Source organism: Hemitrygon akajei, chromosome 1, assembly GCF_048418815.1.
Source record: "Hemitrygon akajei chromosome 1, sHemAka1.3, whole genome shotgun sequence".
Lineage (NCBI taxonomy): Eukaryota > Metazoa > Chordata > Chondrichthyes > Myliobatiformes > Dasyatidae > Hemitrygon > Hemitrygon akajei.
Window position 1 is genome coordinate 186,561,972 of NC_133124.1, and position 22,588 is coordinate 186,584,559.

General features: G+C 40.7%; 1 protein-coding gene across 1 annotated transcript in view; it reads left to right on the forward strand.

The window, feature by feature from the left end:
- Positions 1–19,377, forward strand: part of dedd1 (death effector domain-containing 1) — a 28,704-nt gene extending 9,327 nt beyond the window's left edge. Inside the window, 2 exon segments of the mRNA XM_073056300.1 lie at positions 8,457–8,597; positions 16,705–19,377. Of these exon segments, the coding sequence (XP_072912401.1) occupies positions 8,457–8,597; positions 16,705–17,069 (506 nt within the window). The 3' untranslated portion in view covers positions 17,070–19,377.
- Positions 19,378–22,588: the final 3,211 nt, after the last annotated feature.

Consider the following 22,588-nt stretch of genomic DNA (forward strand, 5'->3'; position numbering starts at 1 on the left):
CCCACGACAGAGCCCGCCTTCCTTACCAGCTTATTAAGACGTGAGGCGTCCCTCTTCTTAATGCTTCCTCCCCAACACGCCACCACAAAGAAGAGGGCGCTCTCCACAACTGACCTATAGAACATCTTCAGCATCTCACTACAAACATTGAATGACGACAACCTTCTAAGGAAGTACAGTCGACTCTGTGCCTTCCTGCACAAGGCATCTGTGTTGGCAGTCCAGTCTAGCTTCTCGTCTAACTGTACTCATAAATCCTCCCCCTCAAGCATCTATTCCAAAATTTGCCCACCACTGAACTAAGATTCATTAGTCTGTGAATCCGTACTCCCTTTCTTGAACAAAGAAATGCCATTTGCCACCATCCACTTGTCACTGGTGAGAATGCAAAGAACTTTGCCAAAAGTGCAGCAATATCTTTCGTAATAACCTGGGGTGCATCCTGATGAGGAACTCTGCAGATGCTGGAAGTCCAACCAACACACACAAAGCGCTGGAGGAACTCACAGGCTGGGCAGCATCTATGGAAAAGAGTAAATGGTCAATGTTTTGGGCCAAGACCCTTCATGAGGACTCTGAAGGATGTCATGGCCTAGCACCAAATCCAGTATGGCCTTTCCTCTAGTCAGCTTGACTACATATTATGTCAATCCTTCCTGGACACAAATAATGAATTTTGCCCCATCTAAACTTTTTGCACTCAGGAGGTGCTGATCAAATACTAGGAAAGTTGAAATCTCCCATGACAATAACCCTCATATTTCTGCACCTTTCTAAGATCTGCTTCCCAATCTGTTCCTCAGTGTCTCTGTTTCCATTGGGGAGAAGGTGGGGAATCTATTGAATACTCCCTTCTGTTTGCTTTTCACACATTCTGACTCAGTAGACACAATCCCTCCATGACATCCCTTTCTGCAGCTATCCTTGAATAGGAATGCCATTCCCCACATCTTATACCTCTCTGTCCGTTTTGAAAGATGATCATTGTGCTGTGTTGGATGATGAGGGTGATCATGGTCTTCCATTCGTCTTTATTCTGAGAAGTTCTAATAAGCTCTTCAAAACTTTTGCTTGTCCATCCCTTGATGTAACTCATGTCATGCACTGTTGTCCACAACTTTTTCTTTCAACGATTTATCCTGTCACTGCAAGATGTTCAAGCTTCTCTTTCCTCAGTACATGTCCCTGAAATTCCAGCTGCTATTTCCTGATTGATATTAGCTCCCTTCTTATTCTGGCTTTTTACACACTTTTTCGTTTGTTACACTGTTCTTCAACGATATTTTCATTGTTCTTTTCAAAAGCCACAATTCTATGGCTTCAAGTCTTCCCTCATTTTGCTTTGATATCGTCCAACATTCGCTTTCATATGTTGGTGTGGAATAAACGTAGCACTGAACACAGTTTTGTACTCATAGAACAAGTGTTTCAACAAGTCAGCAATATACCCAGACCATCTGCCCAAGGGTGGCCAACCTTTTACATTCCATGCGTCAATTTTTTCACGCACGAGTTCAGATGCGCCATACAACTGTTGTACCCCCATTCAATTCTTGTAAAAATGTTAGTATAGACATATTTAGCATTTTTACATGATATATTGATTTAATATAAAACAAGATAAACATTACTTACCTTAATGAGACTTTTAACAAATACATTGTCTTTTGATTTCTTCCTTTTTCTTAGTCACATTCTTTCCGTAACTCAGACCCAAGCACTAGCTTCTGTTTTCCTTCTATTTCAGTCTGATGTTGTTTTATAGTGTCTATTAAGGTCATGTCTTCTATTATGTGAGAAAGTGTTTTCACAGACAATACACAACGGTTTTCCTGACGGACCCGCTATAAATAAAAACTCATTTTCCCACTGTTCATTGCGCCACTTCTAATCATCCAATGTGCCACAGGTTGGCCATCCCTGATCTAGCCAGTATATTTGATTTTTTTTCCATGAGTATCAATCTGTCTTTCACGTTCAAACACACACTAGATGTATAAGAATTAGCACTCATAAGCATCTTCAGCTTGTGTACATGACCAGAATTTTTCAGTTTCTTTACCTCTTTGCATTCTCCATTCATCCATGGTTCTTTGATTTCTTTGTTCATAGTTTTATATTTGGCACTATTCTTTAACATGATTTTCTGTCTTTCATTAGATCCAGAATTTCAGCTTTTTTCTTTCTGTATCACCTCATTGGACACATCCATCACTTCCTTTTTAAACTTCAACTAGCTTGGTGTGCTCCATTGTCAGAGCTTCAAATCTGTCCTTCACTGCTGCCATAAGATATGGGAATAGAATTAGGCCATTTGGCCCATTGAGTCTGCTCAATCCATTATTCCTCTTAGTCCCAATCTCCTGCCTTCTCCCCATATTCCTAGTGTATTTCATTTTCATATCCGGATCTTTCAAGCAAGCCAAGTCTTGATTCTACTTGCAATAAAATAGACACTTCAACCCATTGCATTTTTTTTTCCTTATCACTGCCTATCCTTCACCAGAGTCTCTGTGCACTGTATCTACCTGTGTACCAACTGCTCCATCCTCTGGCCTATCTTTGGGTCCTATTCCCATACCAAATTATTTTAAACCCCCTGATAACGCAAGCAAATCTGCCTACAATTTAGTGCCAACCAATCCTGTTTTAACTCTTACTGTTGTGTGGCACAGGCAGCCATCCAGAGTTTATTACCCTTGAGGTCCTATTTTCAGCGTCTTATTCTCTTAAGGATCCCATTCCCTTTCCTACCAATGTCATTAGTACCAATAATGTAGGGGTGACTACCTCCCATATGAGCTGTAGATCCTCCAGCTCCAGCTAGATACACTTTAGTTATCTGGGAGCCTGGAGGTCTCATAGAACTCCCACACCACTGACCCTAGAACTATTCCCACTACCCTTGAAAGCTACTAATAGACAAAAAGATACTTAGCAGAATTTTAGCTTGGCCTCTGCCTCTTGTCACCAAAGCCTCAGGTTCCCAACTCTTTACTCTGGCCGACTCATACTATGCCTGCTCCCGCAATGACTGCTCCGCTTTAATTACATTTCTTTTTCAAAGTAGATATGTCACCATATTCAACTGAGATTCATTTCCTTGTAAACATACCAAGCAAGTCTAGAGAATGATGAGTATAACAGAGTCAATGAAAGACTGCCCAATTAGGGCGTTCAGCCAGAGTGCAGAAGACGCCAAACTGCAAATGCAAAAGAAGAAACAATAATAGTAAATAAATATTGAAAGCATGAGAGTGTCCTTGAAAGTGAGTTCATTGGTTGTGAGAACATTTCAATGACATGGCAAGTGAAGTTGAGTGAAATTATACCCTTTGCTTCAAGAGCCTGATGGTTGACGGGTGGTAACTGTTCCTGAATCTGGTGATGCAATCCCTGAGGCTCTTGTGCCTTCCTGATGGCTGCAATGAAAAAGCACATCCTGGGTGGCAGGGTCCCTGATGATGGCTACTGCTTTGCTGTGACAGCGTTTCATGTAGAGGTACTCAGTGGTGGGATGAGTTTTATCCTAGCCGGCCTGGGCCATATCCACTTGTTTTTGTAGGATTTTCTGTTCAAGAACATTGGTGCTTCCGTACCAGGCTGTGATATAGCCAGTTGGTATACTCTCCACTGTAGAAGTTTGTCAAAGTTTTAAATGTCATGTCGGATCTCCGCAAATGCCTACGAAGCTTTCATTGTAATTGCACTAATGATGGGCCCAGGACAGGTTCTGTGATGAGCACTGGCTCATGGACCTCAGGTTTCCTTCTCCTGTTCTATAATTGGCTCCTTGATCTTGCTAGCATTGAGTGAGAGGATGTTATGACACCAGTCAGTCAGATTTCAGTCTCCCTCCTATATGCTATATCACCACCTTTGATTCGGCCTATGAGAGTGTTGTCATTAGCACTGCGACTGTGTTTAGCTATAGTCAAAGCAAGTAGAGTAGGGGCTAAGCACAGAACCTTACTGATGTAGATCATGGAGGAGTTGTTTCCAATCCACACGGACTGGGGGGGCGGGGGGCTACAAGTGAGGAAATACAGGATCCAATTGTACAGGGAGGCCTTGGAGCTTGTTGATTAGTTTTGAGGGAATGATGGCGTTGAATACTGAACAGGCAGCTCTACGGTAAACAGTGCTTCTCTGATACTGTGGTATCCCAGAGATTTTGCTTGAACAACAGATTTTTTGGAATATTGAATGTTAATATTGCAGCACACTTTAAATTCACAAGTTTCAAATATTAAATTCTATAGAGTTTCAGGGGAGCACAAGAGTGAAGGTCCAAAGATTTTTAGGAAGCATCAGAACTTCCTAATAGATAGTATGTATATTATTGCAGTTCCACTGAATGGGCCACAAGGATTAGTGGTAGACAATTGGTATATGAAATTTATTATTTTGCCACCAAGTAACGTGTTCATGAATGTATCATTGTACAACTATTTGATAGTTGCATAACTTGCTAAGCAGGTATTTAGTAAAGCATTTGGGATGCTTTTCTGTGTATTTAGATGTATTATAAAGTCAGGGAGATTGTGATGAACCTTTTTGAAACAGCAGTGCACTGGTGTGTTTTCAATTACATTTTAGGAAGGATGTGATGGTCATGGCTTCAGTGAAACAACCTATGACTTCCAGCACTATCCATGCCCAAGGAGAATTGAAAACTTGAACAATGCTACTTTTCTTTCTCCCTCTTCTGAGAGAGCTGAAGGATCTAGGCAGATGGGCACATTTATAAAAGCTAACTGTCCCACAAAGTCTTTATTGTCTCTTGTAACCTTCACATCTCACTTACCTCATGAAAATGAAGTACTCAATTAATAATCAGCTACCTTCTGTGACCCTACATGATCCCTTAATTCATCTAACATTTACACTCTGAAAAGGTAGTGAAAATAGACAGCGCTAATTGCATTGAAGTGGATGATAGGTATGTACCGTAGATTTCGCACTAGAGAGCGCACCTGATTAAAAGCCGCTGGCTCTAATTTTAGAAAGAAAATCAATTTTGTACTTGTACAAGCCGCACCAGATTTTAGGCCGCAGGTGTCCCACGTTGTAATATGAGATATTTACACAGAAAGGTATTACACGTGAGGATTTTTTAACTTTTAATTAAATCCGTATGGTAACATAAACAAATACATATTGCAAATGCTTTTTTTCGAACCGTGCCTCTAACATGGCTACTTTTAAATATACATACGTATCGGTAACACACAAATTACGTTGCATATACTTTTTTACTGAACAGTGCACGAACAACATTCCAATATCTCCTAACGACGTAAAAAAATATATACTGCAGCCTACCAGGAAAAGTTATTGATCGCCTTTAACTTAAAAGCAGCGTTTTCGCTCGGGTAATGTGCTCCCCCCCACCTTCCCGTTTATCACAAACCGGTATTTCCCACAAGACGCGGCGAAACCGGATGTGATGTCATAGTATCCCGGGATGTACAGAAAACAGATAGATAGATACTTTATTCAACTAGAAAATACTAACAAATGAATTACTAAGCGAAAATATTATAAACTAAATAACTGCCATAAAGGCAGCACAATGCTTTTCTTCGAGTGTTTTCCATGTTGATGAGGGTGAGTACAAATGACTGATTTACAATAATTTAATTGTGAAAGTGCGCTTGATTTATCGTACAATTTCATTGGACCTCTGTGAACTACTCATCAATTTTATTGGTCTACTGTTACGAGGCAAAATGTTTTTGGCGGCATGAAAAAAAACCATGCATTAGCCGCACCGTAGTAAAGGCCACAGTGTTCAAAGCTGTTCAAAGCGTGGGAAAAAAGTAGCGGCTTATAATCCGACATCTACGGTATTTAAAATTGGAAGGAGTGAATAAGACTGGTTGACTTCCAAAGAGCTGGAGTACGTATTAATAGCTATGCCATATCCTGTATGATTGTGTGAAAAACAACACTAGAAGAACTTTGTGGGACAGACAGCACTGGTGGCAGCAAGTGTATTTCAGCTTATCTGGTTGAAGTAATCTTGAGTCAACAGGAAGTCTGCAGGAGGACCTGTACAGATTAGGAGAGTGGGCAAATGGTGTAAGGTAGTGTATGATCATGCAATTTAGTTGAAAGAATAAAGGCATAGACTATGAATGGGAGGTGAATTCAGAGTTCAGAAATCCAATGGGACTCTTGAGTCCTACTGCAAGATTCCTTAAATGTAAGCTTTCATTTCAAAATAACTGGAATATCAAAACAAGGAGTAATGCTGATACTTTATATGGCATTGGTCAAACTGCATTTGGGGTATTTGAGCAGTTTTGGGCCCCAAAACCTAAGAAAGGTTGTGCTTGCATTAGAGAGGATCCAGAAGAATTTACAGTAATCCTGTTAATAGTGGGAGAGCCTAGGACCAGAGGATATCCTTTTAGGTCATCCTTTTAGAACAAACGTGAGGAATTCCTCTAGTCAGAGGGTGATGAATCTGTGGAATTCACTGCCACAGAAAAGCTGTGGAGGCCAAGTCATTGGATATTTTGAAAGTGAAGGTTGAGCCTTGATTAGTAAAGGCAATGAAGGTTATGGAGAAAGGCAAGAGAATGAAATTGAGAGGGGAAATGTATCAGCCATGATCAAATAGGGGAGCAGATTTGATGGGCCAAATGGCTTAAATCTGCTCCTATATCTATGGCCTAGGGCAACAGACAGATTGCTGTGGGAATGGGAAGTTTAAATGTAATGCAGTTGGAAACTGGAAGGTGGCTGTTGCAGAGGTTCTCTGGAAAATAGTTGCCTAATCTATGATTAATTTCACCTATGTCGAGGCAGTCATATACCTCAAGCCCTGAATTCAGTAGACCTGATTGGCAGAGATGCAAGTGAGCAAGGTGAATGTCATGTTACATTTTTACACTTGGAGTGGAGACATTGTGCAGGCAGATGGAATGGGATTAAATTGGCATTGTAACAACACTCTGCGCTTTCAGTTGCCACTTTACACGAAGATGTGATTAAGCTGGAGAGGGTACAGAAAAAAGTTGTTGCGGGTCTGGATGGCTTAAATCATAAGGAAAGATCGGACAAGCTGGGGCCAATCAAAATGAGAGGTGTAGATAGGGTAGTTTTATTTTTTCTTTGCCCTTCCAGCCCGTTGAGCCTGTGCTGCCCAATTACACTCATATGACTAATTAACCCATACATCTTTAGAATGTGAGAGGAAACCTTAACACCCAGTTCTTATGTTCTTAAACCCATGTGATCACAGGAAGAATGTACAAACTCACAGATGGGCAGGAATCGGGCCCAGGTTATGCTAACTGCTATACTACCATGCCACCCTAGTTAGCCAGTCTGTTGCTTAAGTTTAAAGTGAGAGGGAGTAGGTTTCAAGGGTATCCGGAGGTGAATTTTTCACATAGGAATTGTTATGTAGATGAGCTGCCAGAGGAGATGGTAGAGGCAAGGGCTTGAATAAGCAAGGCATAGAAACAATTAATACAGGCAAATGGGATTAATCAAAGTTAAACAGGACAGAGATGAATCCTTCAACCCAATTTCTCAGGCTTAACTGAGTTGGTCCCATTTGCTTGCTTGGGCACATATCCTTGTAAATCTTTCTTATCTGCACCTGTCCAAATATCTTTGAAGCGTTGTAAATTTCCCCACCTTTCCCAGTTCACCTGGCAACATGTTCCATATATTGACCACCCTGTGTGGGAAAAACCTGCTCTGTAGTCTCTTAGATATTTTGCTTCTCAACTTAAACCTCTGCCCTCTAGTTTTAGATTCTCCTCTCCTGAGGAATAAGACTGTGACCACATTGTCTGCGCACCTTGACTCTATTAACCTCTATAATTTCATTCCTCAGCCTACTTCTACAGAGCAAACAGCACAAGTGTAACCATTCTCTCCTTGTAGTTCTCTTATACTTGGGAATTCTTTTTCCATCATCTCTAGCTTAATCACATATTTCCCATGAAGATGAGCAATCCATAAACCTTCGTGTCTAACTGTATCGCCACTTTCTGGGTACCGTGTACTGTATCCCACCTCTTCCACAACATTGCTGTTCATAGAGCAGTGCAACACAGGGAAAGCCCTTGGTCCACAATGTTTGTACTGAACACAATGCCAATGTAAACTAATGTCATCTGCCTGTAAATGGCCTCTCCTTCCCTCTTATCAGTTGCCTTTTCATGTACATGACTGAATGCTCCTTAAATATTACTGTCATATTTGCTTTCACTGCCTCTTGGCAGCAAGTTTAAGGCATCTTCCACTTTAAAAACAAGCTTGAATCTCCTTTGAGGTTTTTCCACCATTACAGGGCAAACCAGGAAACTTCCTAGCTTGCTAGGAAAATGTACCTCCAAAGAATACTTGAGTTTGGTGCCATTTAGTGACCCTTTCCTGATTCCTGAGTTTGATCTGACATGAAATTGCATTGAAAACAACATTTCTCTCAATAGGAACATCTCCGAATAAGCAACGGTATGTAGGTCGCAGGAGAAGTCAAGCTGCCGGTAAGCGAAGGGGGCGCAAGAACAATGTGCCCTGTAACCGGGAAGCAACTGACCAACAGTCTCCCCAGTTACAGAAAGCAACATGTGGTGAGTATTTGCCCCTGCCCGGTATGCTTGTTTTAATTTTATACATAGTTTTCGGCCCCCACTGTTTAATTGGAAAGGAAAAGGAGAGAATTTTTTTTTTGTGGCTGTCTGTTTAGATGATCCAACAATCCAGTTGGGTGTATTGGGCTGGAATTCTGCTTGCTGCTTAACTACAAATACCCCCTGAATATGAAATGGAGAAACTTGAAAGGTCAGGGTTAGAAGTTGCATTTTAATGGGTTATAATGAATGTGGTCAGATTAAGTATCAGTAAAGTTATGACCTGTAAATTAACTTTTCTAACCAAACTACCATTGCCACCCTGCCCCCAAGAAGATTAGTCAGTGTAAATTTTTTCTTGGGTGTTCACAAGATGAAGGTAATGCTTTGTGGGTGATTAAGTCCCAAGTAGTCACCACAGCAAAAACCAATTTATGTAAATTTGATGCATTCTTTATATTGAGGGATGGTGTTCTGAATAATAGATTTGCTTTACGTTTGGGTATAGTATCTTTTAAAACTGCCTTGTGAACTTGATAATTTTTCCAATTCATTGAATTCTCTTTTTATTGGTATTAAGTACAAGTGGGGTGCAAATATTTATGTGGGTCAATGAAGTGACAATATTTGGTATGGTCTTTAAGGCCACTTTTCCTATCAAATTCTTATTGTATAATTAATCATCAGTAGTTGGGTTGGGGAGATAGCATTTGGTACCTGTATACACAAATCAGTGTATCCATGTTGGGACGATCAGTTTTTTTTTGTCCTTGACAGTCCATAATGTTCCTCAATCCACTTCAAGAACCACAGTATGAGATTGCAATCTGCAAACAACTGCAAGCGTAGAGTGACACTGAAAAATGTGTCAGAAATAAGCTGTTTCTGCATGCCTCTGGGTTACTCAATGGGCACAGATGTATTCAAATGCTCACAGACTGGTCTTTGATTAAAATTTTGCAAATGATCCCATACTAATCCTATATGTCTAATGCTGTTTAATGAGAAATTCTTCAATGACAAACGTGCAGTGGCCTTGATTGTTCATATGACCTCATTAACTGATGGGTAAATAGATGCATGGTGTCTCAAAGTTTAAAAGCTCAGTCGCATGCTAGGAGTTTGAAGTATTGATCAGCTTCCCTGGGAGGTCAGTATAGTGCTCAGTAAAATAGAAAAGGCCTGTTCCAGACCCGGTTTACATTACTAAAATGGGGAAGTGATTAGAATCTCAGCTGCTTTTTGATATTCTGTGGCTAATGTCTACAGAAAGATGCAAGGCAAGGGCAGAGTTAAGCTCTACTGTGTAGCTCAGAATTCTCTCAGCAATGTAAGTTGTAGTTCTGTTGCTTAATTCAAAGTTTAGGGGTACTTCCAAACTATCACTCATACTAAAATGAACTTTTGGGCTGTTTAAGGAGTTGTTTGCCAAAAGACATGGAGTTTTGAAATGTTCCTGAATACATCTTTTCCTGGTTGCATGAGATTTTATCCTCATCACTTTACCACTGTCTGTATGCATTGTGCTCCTAGAATTGAAACCACTAACTCCTACCCCCTTCCTGAAAATGAATCCTAAGCATTTTGCTACTAGGATTTGAAGTGACTGGCAGCCTAAGAAACCGGACACCAGTCCGCATGGAAGTCAAACGTTCGGCTATTTGATTTGTCTCAGTTGCAGGATTTAACCTTTGACAGAAATCTGCAAAATCACTAACATCCATGGCAGTGTGCAGGGCTTCTTCCTCTGAATTTCCCCTTGCTCATTTGAAGTAGCAAATGTGCACCAGTCTGTGAGCATATTGCAATAATTACACAGTTAAGAGTTGTGTGTTGTGTTCCTAAATGAACAAGGTATTGTGGCAGTATATTGCTCATGAGTTCAACTATAATTGTGCAGTGCTCTGTAACTGCTAGTGAACTAAGGAATATAACCCTACAACAAGGCACCTGTCAATTTGTGTACTGATATCATCTTGAACAATGGTGGACCCCTCCCTCAGAGTTGTTTTTTCTTGCATTTTCACACTTGAGTGGTAAATAAATGGTGTGAGGAATTTTGTGGAACAAAACATTACTTTGCAAAAGTCTGGTGAAATGTGTTGATCCTGTTTGTGTCCATGTGCCTACGTGACAGCAATCCTTCTGAGCGGTCTGCAGGATATGTGTTCTAAAGAAGAGTCTCTCTATGCACACGTTCTTTCAAAAAAACATAGGTTGGCTCTTGTACAACAACTTCCTTCATGATGTGGCAACAAGTCTCTGGTAGGTCCAAGCACAGCATCAACAACAAAAAAGCAGTATGTGATTTTCTTCAAATATTAATCTAAAAAAAACTTAATTCTTTAAAAGCAGTCCAAGGACTCTCGCTTTATGTACATAAAATAATATAACATAGAATCTAACTGTGCATTTCTTTGAAAAGTAGTGTAACTTTGTACTTGAACACACTTCAGCTTCTGACGTGAGATCTGTTTTTGAGGATTTTTGTGATCAAACATTTAATTACAGGTATACCACTCAAAGATTGGTGATAAGAGAGTCTGTCTCTCTGACAAAGATTCATCTTTAAGGATATGTTCTGACAGGAGAATAGAACAAGGTAAACCTTTAAATTTGTTGAGGGGAGTCAAACTGCTAGACTAAAATAGTGGCCAGAGTGCCTGAAGATGCCACCCAGGCTAGTCCTTGTACTGGAAAATAAGTTCTGTTCTCATTTAAAAACAAGTTCTAAACTGTGACCTCAATGCCAAATTGGAGGAAAAAAGTTCTTTCAAGCTAAAGACAAGGATTCTTGGAATTGCTAACTGTCCTCCGTCTGATTTTTTTTTTAAAAATCTTAGCATGATGAACAGTGAAGCCAAAAGATCTTAAGATCTCATCTCCATTTAATAGTTTGTTTTAGCAACTGGCCTCAGTTCTGGATCTGAGTTTACATTTTACATCTTAATGCGGACTGATCTTGCTCATCTGGTCCTTGTGTTATTTTAAATTTTAAAACGAATTCCTATGTGACTAAATCAACTCGTCTCCTCTAGAGATGTTGTTTGCAGGCCCTTGGGCAGGAATACCTGACCTGCCGCAGTAATCAAAGTTTTGACTGTCAGTTCTCCTGGGACTGAATATCTGGATTGTTAATAAAATCTGTATTAACAAGATACTGTGCTTCCATCCATTATATCCCTTTGAATGAGTTACTAGATGTTTGGAATTGGCCATCTGGAGACTAAGCCTGGACCTTATCTATCTTCTACTATTACTAGTTTAAAACAAAAATACCCTAAATGAAAAGCTCCCTTGACTGTTCCAGAAATCTGCAAAGATTAAATGCAGTTGGCTTGCGACAGTCACTATACTTGACATGCTCTCTGAGACGGATCCGAGTGTCTTGAAGTTCCATGGTTGCGTTCAATTGTATGACTTTGTTCAGTAGTCTCCAAGAATTATAGGGGGTAAAGTCCCTTCCTCTGCTATGTACATACTGAAAAGTAGGCCCAAGCTCATATTTTTAAGAGCAGTTTGAATGACTATTTGAGGTCATTTGCAATTCTGCCTTGGACTTCAACATCAGTTTCCCTTAAACTAAAATAATAGTTTCCTATTTGGAAAGTAACTGATTCCAGTGCTTAGACCACTGAGGATGCACAAATCTATGGGAAAATGTCATCTTTATTTTGTAAGAACAACATGAAACCAATATCCTTTTAAACAGTTCTCTCACGAATACTGTGACATCTGCATTTTTGCATTTGAAAGTGGCACAGATTTAGTATATTTAGCCCTAGAATGGTATAAAAATATTGAGCCAAGTATTGGTTCATACCCAGTAATCCTGAGGGTGAAAGTCCATCCACACTTTGGCTTACTTTATCATTGTTCATGCCATCTCCCTACCACACGAGGCCCTTTCCACCAGAACCAGTGAGCTACCATTTGTTCCCCTGAACTGGTTATTGTGATATTCACTTGTTCTCCCGCACCTCACTGAACACATGCAAGTTGGTGGCTGAACATGTTTCTAAAGCAGAGAAAAGTTCTTGTAATATAGTGGCCTATAGTGTACACAGCAACAGTAGTTTGCTGTTGTTGCAATCATCTGCAACGTGCTCACAATATCTTGGAGTGTGTAGCAAATGGCATATCTGCCATCCTTTACTGGGAATTTAGTTTGGGGGTGGGTGTGTGAGGCCTGCCTGTGTTGCTGATTGTGGTCTGAGTTATCTATGAGTATCTGTTCTGTTAATGAAACATTTATCAAGTGGCAGAAATGTTTTAAAAGTCAAAACCTGTCTCTCTCGGTTCACAGTTAACTCTACAGCAAGATGATAAAGTAGACGCAAAGAAAGAGATGGTGGGCTAATTATCACCACCAAAACGCAGGAAATAAAACAAACGGGTTCCCCTCAGCCTCAAGAAATTACACTCAAAGCAGTCTGCTCTACTGTTTCTACGTTATCTTTTGGACTAAGGTGCACATCTTCTCACAAAATGAAGCTTGAGATTCAGATCTGGAATTGGGGATGTTCTTTATCCCCACAATAACCAAAGGTTGGAAAATGCTCAAGGTGTTGTCAGTGAATTCAACTGTTGTGTCCGACTGGAGATGTGTTTTATGTCAAGGATATCTACGTGATGCTGTTCGGTTGCCATCCAGTAGGGAGAATGTTGCACTTCATTAATAATGCTGTAAGCCTTGCCTACTGTACACTCAAGATAATACAAGTACTTTGGGGGAAAAATGTTGGATTATAATTTTGCAGCAAAAGCTTTGATGTCCAGATATGTACCGGCTTCCCAGTCATAACTCAGCGGGTATCAGTTCAAATTCAGAGGAGTTTAGTCCAGTTCAACAAATTTCAGGTCAAAAAGGAGTACTTGATTTGCAAGTAAGTGACTGGTAAACACTTACAGTCCATTGGAGAATGATAAAAGATGTGCAGCTCATTTAGTCCAGTGCCTCTGCTTTGAGGGCCTGATATCTGGGTATTAGCTGAAAGGGTCCTCAAGAACTTGGAGCTCCTGTCCCAGAGCTTACAGTCTACTAATATACAGAAATGTGTGACGATTACTAGTGTCAACTGGTGCAGCCTTGGTAGGGAAATGGCTGGGAAAAGTAATGCTTCAGAGTCATTGACCTGCACACAGATGCTTCCTCTGAGTATCTTGCTTTGTGAGATTCTAAGATTATGGAGTGAAGTAAAACCAAGCAACACCTAGAGTGTGCCTTTTAACCAGCCCAACAAACCTTAGCCCTTGTGTGTCTCCTATAGTAAATTATCTGCACAACCCATAAGGCTGCTGCTGATTTCTGTAAATTTTTAATTGTGTGCAGCCTGTTACTAATTTTTAAATCCCCTGAAATAGTAAGACACCTATCAATCACAGAAAATGAATCCTATAAGCCATGGATGTTCTGTGCGCCCACTTTTCCTGGCGTTAGTGCATGTACCCTGCTCTTAACAAAGAAAGACTTGAAAGTCTGAAATACGTAGAAAGCTTAGATGGTGTGGCAGAGTAAACTGAGAGGAATCTCTGAACAACCTGTATTTGCTAAATGTCACTTCCCCATTTCTTGCAATAACTTTTCAATTGCTATATGCTGGTTTAACCATCTTCAATTCCAAGCAGACATCCTGCTAGTAAATTTCTGATAATGAACTTTGAGAATTTATAAATCAATATGGGAATGTTTCTCTTGTGATTCTCCAGCATGTTCGTTGTTTAGAGATTCCATTCCTTTTATTTATATTAAAAAAACTGAAGTTCTCAAACTTGATTTGACACCCAGCCGTAACTGAAGGTGCCATCTCTCCTGTCCAGTTCTCTTGGCTGGTCTGAGTGGGGGGATGCCCACCAGTTAACCCTTAGAGTACTGTGTTTGGAATATGTCCACATTTTGCTTTAAGTGCAGTCTGTTTTAAATTAGCCATTATTGTATTCTTTCCATGTTTTTTTTTAAAAAAATGCTCATTTTGTGTTAAGGAGCCTGCTCAAAGTGTTGTGTTATAATTTTGGCTCTGTAACTGAGTGGGGATAATCTGATTTCCCTCTATCAAATCCTGCCTGTTTAAAAGGGTTGCAATGTGCACCTGGTTACTGAAGCTCCCTTCAACTTAACAGATATTGTTACCACAGTGTCCTAATGTCAAAGTAAATCTGCTGTAAAATGAACACCACCGTATATCCTGACAATTGTTAATGAAAACGTGTCGAACAGTTTTTTTTGTGATAAATGTCAGTATTGCTGATTGAAATTTCTTGGTGGGTGGGCTCAGCCTTGTGATTATACGAGTTGCTGCTTTCACAGGTGTCCGTCCATGAAGGGAAAGTGATGTAAAGAAAATTGATGGTGCTCAGCGTATGTAAATTCCTTCAATCCACCTGCATTTTTTTTTTACTAGATGCTATAAACTGATTTGCTTGTCCTGTTCTTCAGTGCTTAAAGAAAAGGGAGTGAGAAATAGGCGCCTGATGTGTTGTAAACTGGCTAAAGACAGTAACTCCTCCAATGTTGGCTGAGATTTCAGGTGTAGTCAATAGCATCAATAAACTGTGCCACTCTGATCTTTTACCAAAAAAGGAGCAAAATATTATGGAACATTTGATATAGGGTTTCCAGTTTAAACTGACTCCACAATGAAGCTGGTTTATCTCGGCCACAGCCTCAAGTCTTTTTTTTCCTCCACCCCAACACTAAGTAACAGTTACACTGGACCAGTGAACAGAGACTGTGGTGCAGAGTGGACCAACCTTCAGCTTTTTTCTGTTCCCCTTCTCCATGTCTTCCTGGCAAATTCAAACTAGAAAGTGTTCTCCATCCTGGTGGTTTTTCCTGAACAAGTGAGAATCAATCCAGTTTTAAAGCACATTTGTGTTTTTCAGAAAGTTTTGGTGTAAGGACTGCCATTTTTACTTCTAATTCCAGAACTATTTCTGAGTCCAATATGCTCCTTGTGCTAATGTTTCCTTGTGCTGTAAAAGTCAGAATTATTGAAAGATAAGGTACTTAAACCCAATTGTGTTGGCCTTTTATGTCCAAAGAGTGCTGCCCAGTGAAGTTCTACCTCAGTGGCTCATCCGTTAGCTGTGCTGTTAATGTAAATCTTCGAAAAGAGGATGGATCTCTGATAAGGGATCCCACTGAAAATGTTAGTTGCCTTTAACTCTCATTAATCTGTTTTTCATCAAACCTCAAACTATGGTCAGGTATGAATGTTATACTGGGCATTGCTTTGTGAAACACTGCATTATAAACAAAAGCAATGTGATTTATCCAAAAGCAGTCAAAAGCACAAGTCCCTTTACACTCTGCAGTGTAGAGCAACTTAAAGCAACATTCTCTCTTGGCTTGTGTAAGCCTGAAGGTGTCCATATAGCATACTCATAGCATGTGCAATGCATCCGTCACTTCACATCCTGCAATGAAGCAGCTTTCACCTATTTGTATCCAAAATGGTGATTGTCTCTTCAACTGAAGAGATGGTGTTCCTTGAATGTTTCAAGATAAACCTGGGAGAACAAGGAGAAAGTACACTTTTGTTCCTGACCCATCTCTCCCTTGTCCTCCATCTAACTACTGTTCCAAACCTTTTCTTGATTCTCCCCTTCCCTCACCCAACAACAAATGATGATGCCATCTCTTTAAAAATCTAAGAAGCCACCTGTTCTACAAGAATCCAGCTACCCAAGCAAAGGGTCAGTTCTGCCACCTTGGCCAGAAACTGGTGCTAAATTGCAGGTTGGTTTTAGGGTTTTCAGACATGTTAGTGTAAAACAGCCAGTTCTGCTTATTGCATGAATGTCTGATTCACTTCATTGGAGGGTGGAGGGTGTAGCTGCTGGGTTGTTCTTCATAAATCAGTTGAAGAGATGGAGTTCTCAGGAACCTGGTGTTAAAATGGTGCTGAAAGAAATTGCACTTCAATTCTTTTTCGGCAGAGAGTGGTCATTCTGGTTCCTTTCAGATTACTGAACAATTTTCCTGTTCCACCATTCAGTGTTCCTGATAGCTGTATCTTTTAAGCCAGCTATAAGTGACCTGATCGTGTAGTATATGCATTGGGGACACTAACGCAGAGCATTTGCTGTTTTTTTTTCCCTAATACAGACATAAGGCTGCGGGTGCGGGCTGTATTTTCTGATCAGCATTCCGTGCTGCGAGGGAATGTAGTCTCTGTGAAACAGGACCCCCTGGATCGCTGTTTTGACCTCTTTGGGCAGGCAAACACCATCCTGAAATCCCGAGACTTGGGATCTATTATCTGTGACATTAAATTTTCTGAACTGTCCTATCTGGATGCCTTCTGGAATGACTACATCAATGGTTCGCTGCTGGAGGCACTGAAAGGTGTGTTTATAACTGACTCGCTCAAGCAAGCTGTGGGTCAAGAAGTGATCCGACTGCTCGTCAATGTGGATGAGGATGATTATGAAGAAGGCAGGAGGATTCTGCTTCAGAATACTTCTCCATGAGAGGTGTGCATTGGGAACCAAGATCACTGACTAAATTAAATTTTAAACTAAACTTTATATAAAGTAAAATAAAGAGAAGCAATTAGCCCTTTATTACAACCTCTGTTTTATTCAGTACTGGGTCAGGTGATGTCTACTGATGGTGCTCCCATGTAAGTACGTTATAAGCGTGCAGCGTTACCAGTCCTGTAGTGTGAAATAGGGTAAGAGGGAGGTTTGATTTTTTTTCCCCCTAATGAAGCTTTTTTAGGGGGATATATTGAAATAGGGTCTAGAAATAGAAGCCGAGAGCATATTGGCAAATGCCGTGGCATTAAGAACCATTTCTGTTGTAAACCCATGTCAATTTGTACCCTAAAGCAATTCCAAGTGGTTTTGCTCACCTGTAGTCTGGGTGTGCAGACTGTATGCTTTTGGTAGTGGATCTAGACCTGTTGCTGGAATGGTAGGGGAAGTGGGACTGGGTGGAGGGAATGAAGACATTTTGAATTGCTGATGCTGAATACAAAAAGCCAGTATCTGAGATTGTTTAGCAATCTGCCTGAATTTCTGTTGGTATGTGTTCAGTGTGGTTGAAGCTCATCAGCTTAAGTTTGATATGAACTTAATTTCTACGTCTGATTTTCATCCTGCTTGATGTTTAGATTCCATCTCTTGGGGGGTAGATTCATTATTTGTAACTTCTGCTTCCTGACCTTCCCCATGCTGATTTCTTCATTGACATAGCTTCAGGCTGTTGGCACTTTTGTTCACGTGAGGGTGGCAGCATCCAGCAGAAATCACTGGACAAGAGTTGTAGGTGGAAAAGTGCTGGTCAGTGATACTGATCAGGCTAATTTCCAGCAAAGTAGAGGGAGCTGAACTATACTCAACTTTGTTTCTTGCACTGTGAAGTAGAAGGAGTGACTTTATTTTATGCACTATTTAGCCAAAATTTGGAGCACTGAAATTGGCAGTCTGGAAACTAGATTTGTGGCCCCTATTCTCGTTGGTCAGTTTTAACACAAATCATTCAGTTAAGGTACATGTTCCTCATTACTATTTTTAATGGAAATAATTGGGCTGGGTGCATTTACTTAATTTTTTTCTGGGTTCTGTATGGTAAAGTTTTAAAGCTGTAAATGGTCCGTTTGGGTTTTGTGAAAGGGCTTGAGGGAGCGTGGTGACATTCCATCGCAGCAACTAGGAAAAATTAACATCTTTGGATTTTGCAAATGCTTCTCCCTCAGGTTGCCATCTTCAGGCTTTGGTATGCCTGTCTCCCTAGCACTCTTGCTAACAATGGACTGTTTCCACATTTCAACTAAACAGATGAGGGTGCTTGTTTTCCTTTTGTCATTTGGTCCAATTAGGTGTGATTCAGTCAGTGGTTCTGTGAAATGCACATCAATAGATTCCTGTAGAATGTTCTGTGTGCTTGGGCACAAGCACAGCAGAGGCAGCAATGTAGGCTTTGTAGAATATGGATTGTTCCCTGCAAGTCCCACATAGCTGCCGGGTCAGTTTCAGTCCTGTGCTGCTAGTTCTACATGGGTACAAGAAACTGCCTCAGTGTGACTGGACAAGAGAGCTGCATTAGCGTGGAGAGATCCTGCAACTTTCACAAGTGGTACTGGAGTCCTCAACCTTTCAACCGAAGAAATATTTCAGTGGAAAGACATTAATGAAATGTTTCTTGAACTTCTGCTGATTGTTTTATATTAAGATTATTACTCCATTTTTCCTGGGAAATTTAGAAGATCTGGGGTACCAGCAAATCCCAAGCTTTTGGCTACTGCCCCAGGTTTAAGAGGGAGGGGCTGCTGGCTCTGAGGAGGATGGCAACAAGCCAGCTCTGAAAACTAAGGTCTATGATAAACTCATCTGAAGTGCTGTGTCATAAATCAACTGATGAGGAGCTGAACAAAATGTTTTGAGTATTTTCCATTCCTCTTACTGAGCTGACAAAATCCTGCTCCAAGCCTCAGACTTCTGTGCAGCTGGTATGTCCTGCTGTTCAAACTTGCCATTGTGGCTATATTGTCCCAGGTAGGGAGGTTTCCATCGCGGAGCCCACTTGCCTTCAACCAGCTTGTAAATAGCCATGTTTGTTTATTTTTATTCCTTTTTGGATGATTAAAATAATACTTTTGTGTATAGCTAATATTCTGTATATTTGTTTAAAATATGTGGGTGAGATATAGAACCTTTTTGCTAATTTGGGCAACAATTTTCTAGGTTTGAGTATTTGACAAAGGCTATGCTTAAATACAGGGGTGTTTGAGGGAGCTCTTTGTAAAGCATGAATTCAATAAAGGTTGTCACAAAATTTGTTGGGTTTTTTTTCATGGCAAAATCAAGGTTGTGAAGTCTGAAGAGGTAAGCAAATATACCCTTAACCACAAACACAGCAAAGTATGTTTATGGAGGTGAGCTCTTCTGAGGTTCAGGAATGAAACCGAGCTTGACCATGGAGATGTGATTGAATTCCTTTTAACGTGTTTAGGGAAATGTTTGGGGCAGTGCCTTCCGAAAAGCTCACAGGGAGAGGATTTGATTCTCCATGCCCAATGAAAACTTAATATTGAGTCATCAATGTTAGCTACTGGGTGTAAGTAATTGATGACCAGATACTCCAATATTAAGGATTAAATGGTGACCACTTTCAAGGGTATGACTAGAGCTGTGTGCTCTATATATGCATATACAGTGTTGCCATGGCTGCTTCGTATCTCAGTCTCAGTAAGTGCGCAGTCCTCTCCACCAGCATCAATGAATTAATGTCTCTGTGGCATTGATACTAGGTCTGAAAGGGAGTCGGAACACTATTTGAAATTTTTGCTGGAAAAAAGCCAAAAGATGAAGTGGGAAGTAGCAATGTTTACTCAGGTTTATTCCATTGATGGAGTGCATCTGTCTGCTTCAGTCTTTCTGTTGTCACCTTCAATTGTAATTTCCTGTTGCATGTTTTAGAAAGTATTCTTCCACACCACCACCTAATGTTACGCAGGCTTTTTTAAGATAATTGGCTAATTACTCCAGTATCAAAAAAATTGCTGAAATGTTAGTGAACTGCAGAAAGAACACTAGTTCTGATCTGCCTCTTCAAAGGATGCAGAGATACTCTAGAAGGTATGTAGTAGTTGCTATTACAGCTCGGGGTGTTAAGAGTTCAATTCTGGTGTCATCTGTAAGGAGACTGTATGTCCTCCCTGTGGAGTGCATGGATTTTTCCTGGGTGTTTTGGTTTTTGACAACAGCCCGAAGTCCTACCAAGTAGGTTCATTGATAATTGTGAATTGTCCTGTGATTAGATTAAGGTTAAATCGGGGTTGCTGGAGCCGGGCAGCTTGAAGGCCTACTCCATGCTGTATGGATTAAGTTTTAATAAGTTCAAGGTCAAGAAAATGAAGTTTATGTACCAGTTGGGGAAAAAGTGACTTGATTGTACCTTTTGAAAAGAAAAACTAGGTAGTCTGAAAGAAGTCCCAAAATCATGGGTTTGAAAGGGGTTGGTAGATGCAGCTGGAGGAACATATAATACAAAAGCAAATTGCAGCAAGTTCTGAATATACTCTAGGTCAGCTAAGATCAGTGAAGGAATTGTTATGGTTCATACTGATGATCTTTCATCATAACTAGAAATTGTTGGAAGGCTTTAAGGTACTAATGTACTTATTCCCTCTCCCCCATTCCCTCATTTTCATCAGAGCCCTTTGACCTAAAGCAGTGTTATCTATCTTAAGATGCTCTCTCATGTACTGAGTATTTATACCTTGCACTATCTGGAAATTGAAGACTATTATTCATAAATCCACTGGGAATTTTGAAATACAGCCAGAGTTGTGGCAGTGTGGCGTAGTATAGGAATTGAGAGGTGATTGTCCAGAGACCGTGGACAGGACAATTGAATACAAGGTGAGTGGGAATGGACAGCTGGTGTTTCAGCGTTTGATACCATTTTCATTCATGCAAGTGTAGTTAACAGATCCTTATCACCCTTCCCAATGATGGGGAGCCTCCCAGTAACAGAACAAATTAACCTCTTCTCGTGCCTGGATGTGCTAAAGAAATTAAGCATTTTCCCATTGAATCTTACTGGTGCACCATAGACAGCATCCTGTCTGGATGCATCATGGCTTGGTATAGCACCTGCTCTGCACATCATTGCAGAAACTATAGAGTTGTGGACATGGAAACCACCCTTTCCCCTATAGACTCTATACTTGCTGCTTCACAAAAGCAGCCAGCATAACCAAAGATCACCTCACCTGCTCTCCCATCAGGCAGAAGAAACCACCAGGCTCAAGACAACTTCTATCCCACTGTTATTACAAGAGTCTAATAGAAACATAGAAAACCTACAGCACAATAGCAGGCCACAGTTGGGCCAAACATGTCCCTACCTCAGAAATTACTAGACTTACTTATAGCCCTCTATTCTACTAAGCTCCATGTACCTATCTAAAAGCCTCTTAAAAGACCCTATCATATCCACCGCCTCCACCATTGCCAGCAGCCCATTCCATGCACTCGCTACTCTGAGTAAAAAAAAAACTTACTCCTGACATCTCCCCTGTACCTACTCCCAAGCACCTTAAACCTGTGTCCTCTTGTGGCAACTATTTCGGCCCTGGGAAAAGGCCTCTGATTTAATGCCTCATCATCTTGTACACCTCTATCAGGTCACCTCTTATCCTCCTTCGCTCCAAGGAGAAAAGGCTTCACTCAACCTATTCTCATAAGGCATGCTCCCCAATCCAGGCAACATCCTTGTAAATCTCCTCTGCACCCTTTCTATGGCTTTCAAATAGCTTCCTGTAGTGAGGTGAACAGAACTGAGCACTGTACTCCAAGTGGGGTCTGGCCAGGGTCCTATATAGCTACAAAATTACACCTCAGCTCCTAAATTCAATTCCACGATTGATGAAGGCCAATACACTATACACATTCTTAACCACAGAGTCAACCTGCACAGCTGCTTTGAGCGTCCGATGGACTCGGACCCTAAGATTCCTCTGATTCTCCACAGTGCCAAGAATCTTACCATTAATACTATATTCTGACATCATATTTGACCTACCAAAGTGAACCACTTCACACTTATCTGGGTTGAACTCCATCCGCCACTTCTGTTTTGCATCCTACCAATGTCCTGCTGTAACCTCTGACAGCCCTCCACACTGTCCACAACACCTCCAACCTTTGTGTCATCAGCAAACTTACTAACCCATCCGTCCACTTCTTCATCCAGGTCATTTATAAAAATGATGAAGAGTAAGGGTCCCAGAACAGATCCCTGAGGCACACCACTGGTGACCAACCTCCATGCAGAATATGACCCATCTACAACCACTCTTTGCCTCTGTGGGCAAGCCAGTTCTGGATCCACAAAGCAATGTCCCCTTGGATCCCATGCCTGCTTACTTTCTCAATAAGCCTTGCATGGGATATCTTATCAAATGTCTTGTTGAAATCCATATAAACTACATCTACTGTTCTTCCTTCATCAATGTGTTTAGTCACATCCTCAAAAAATT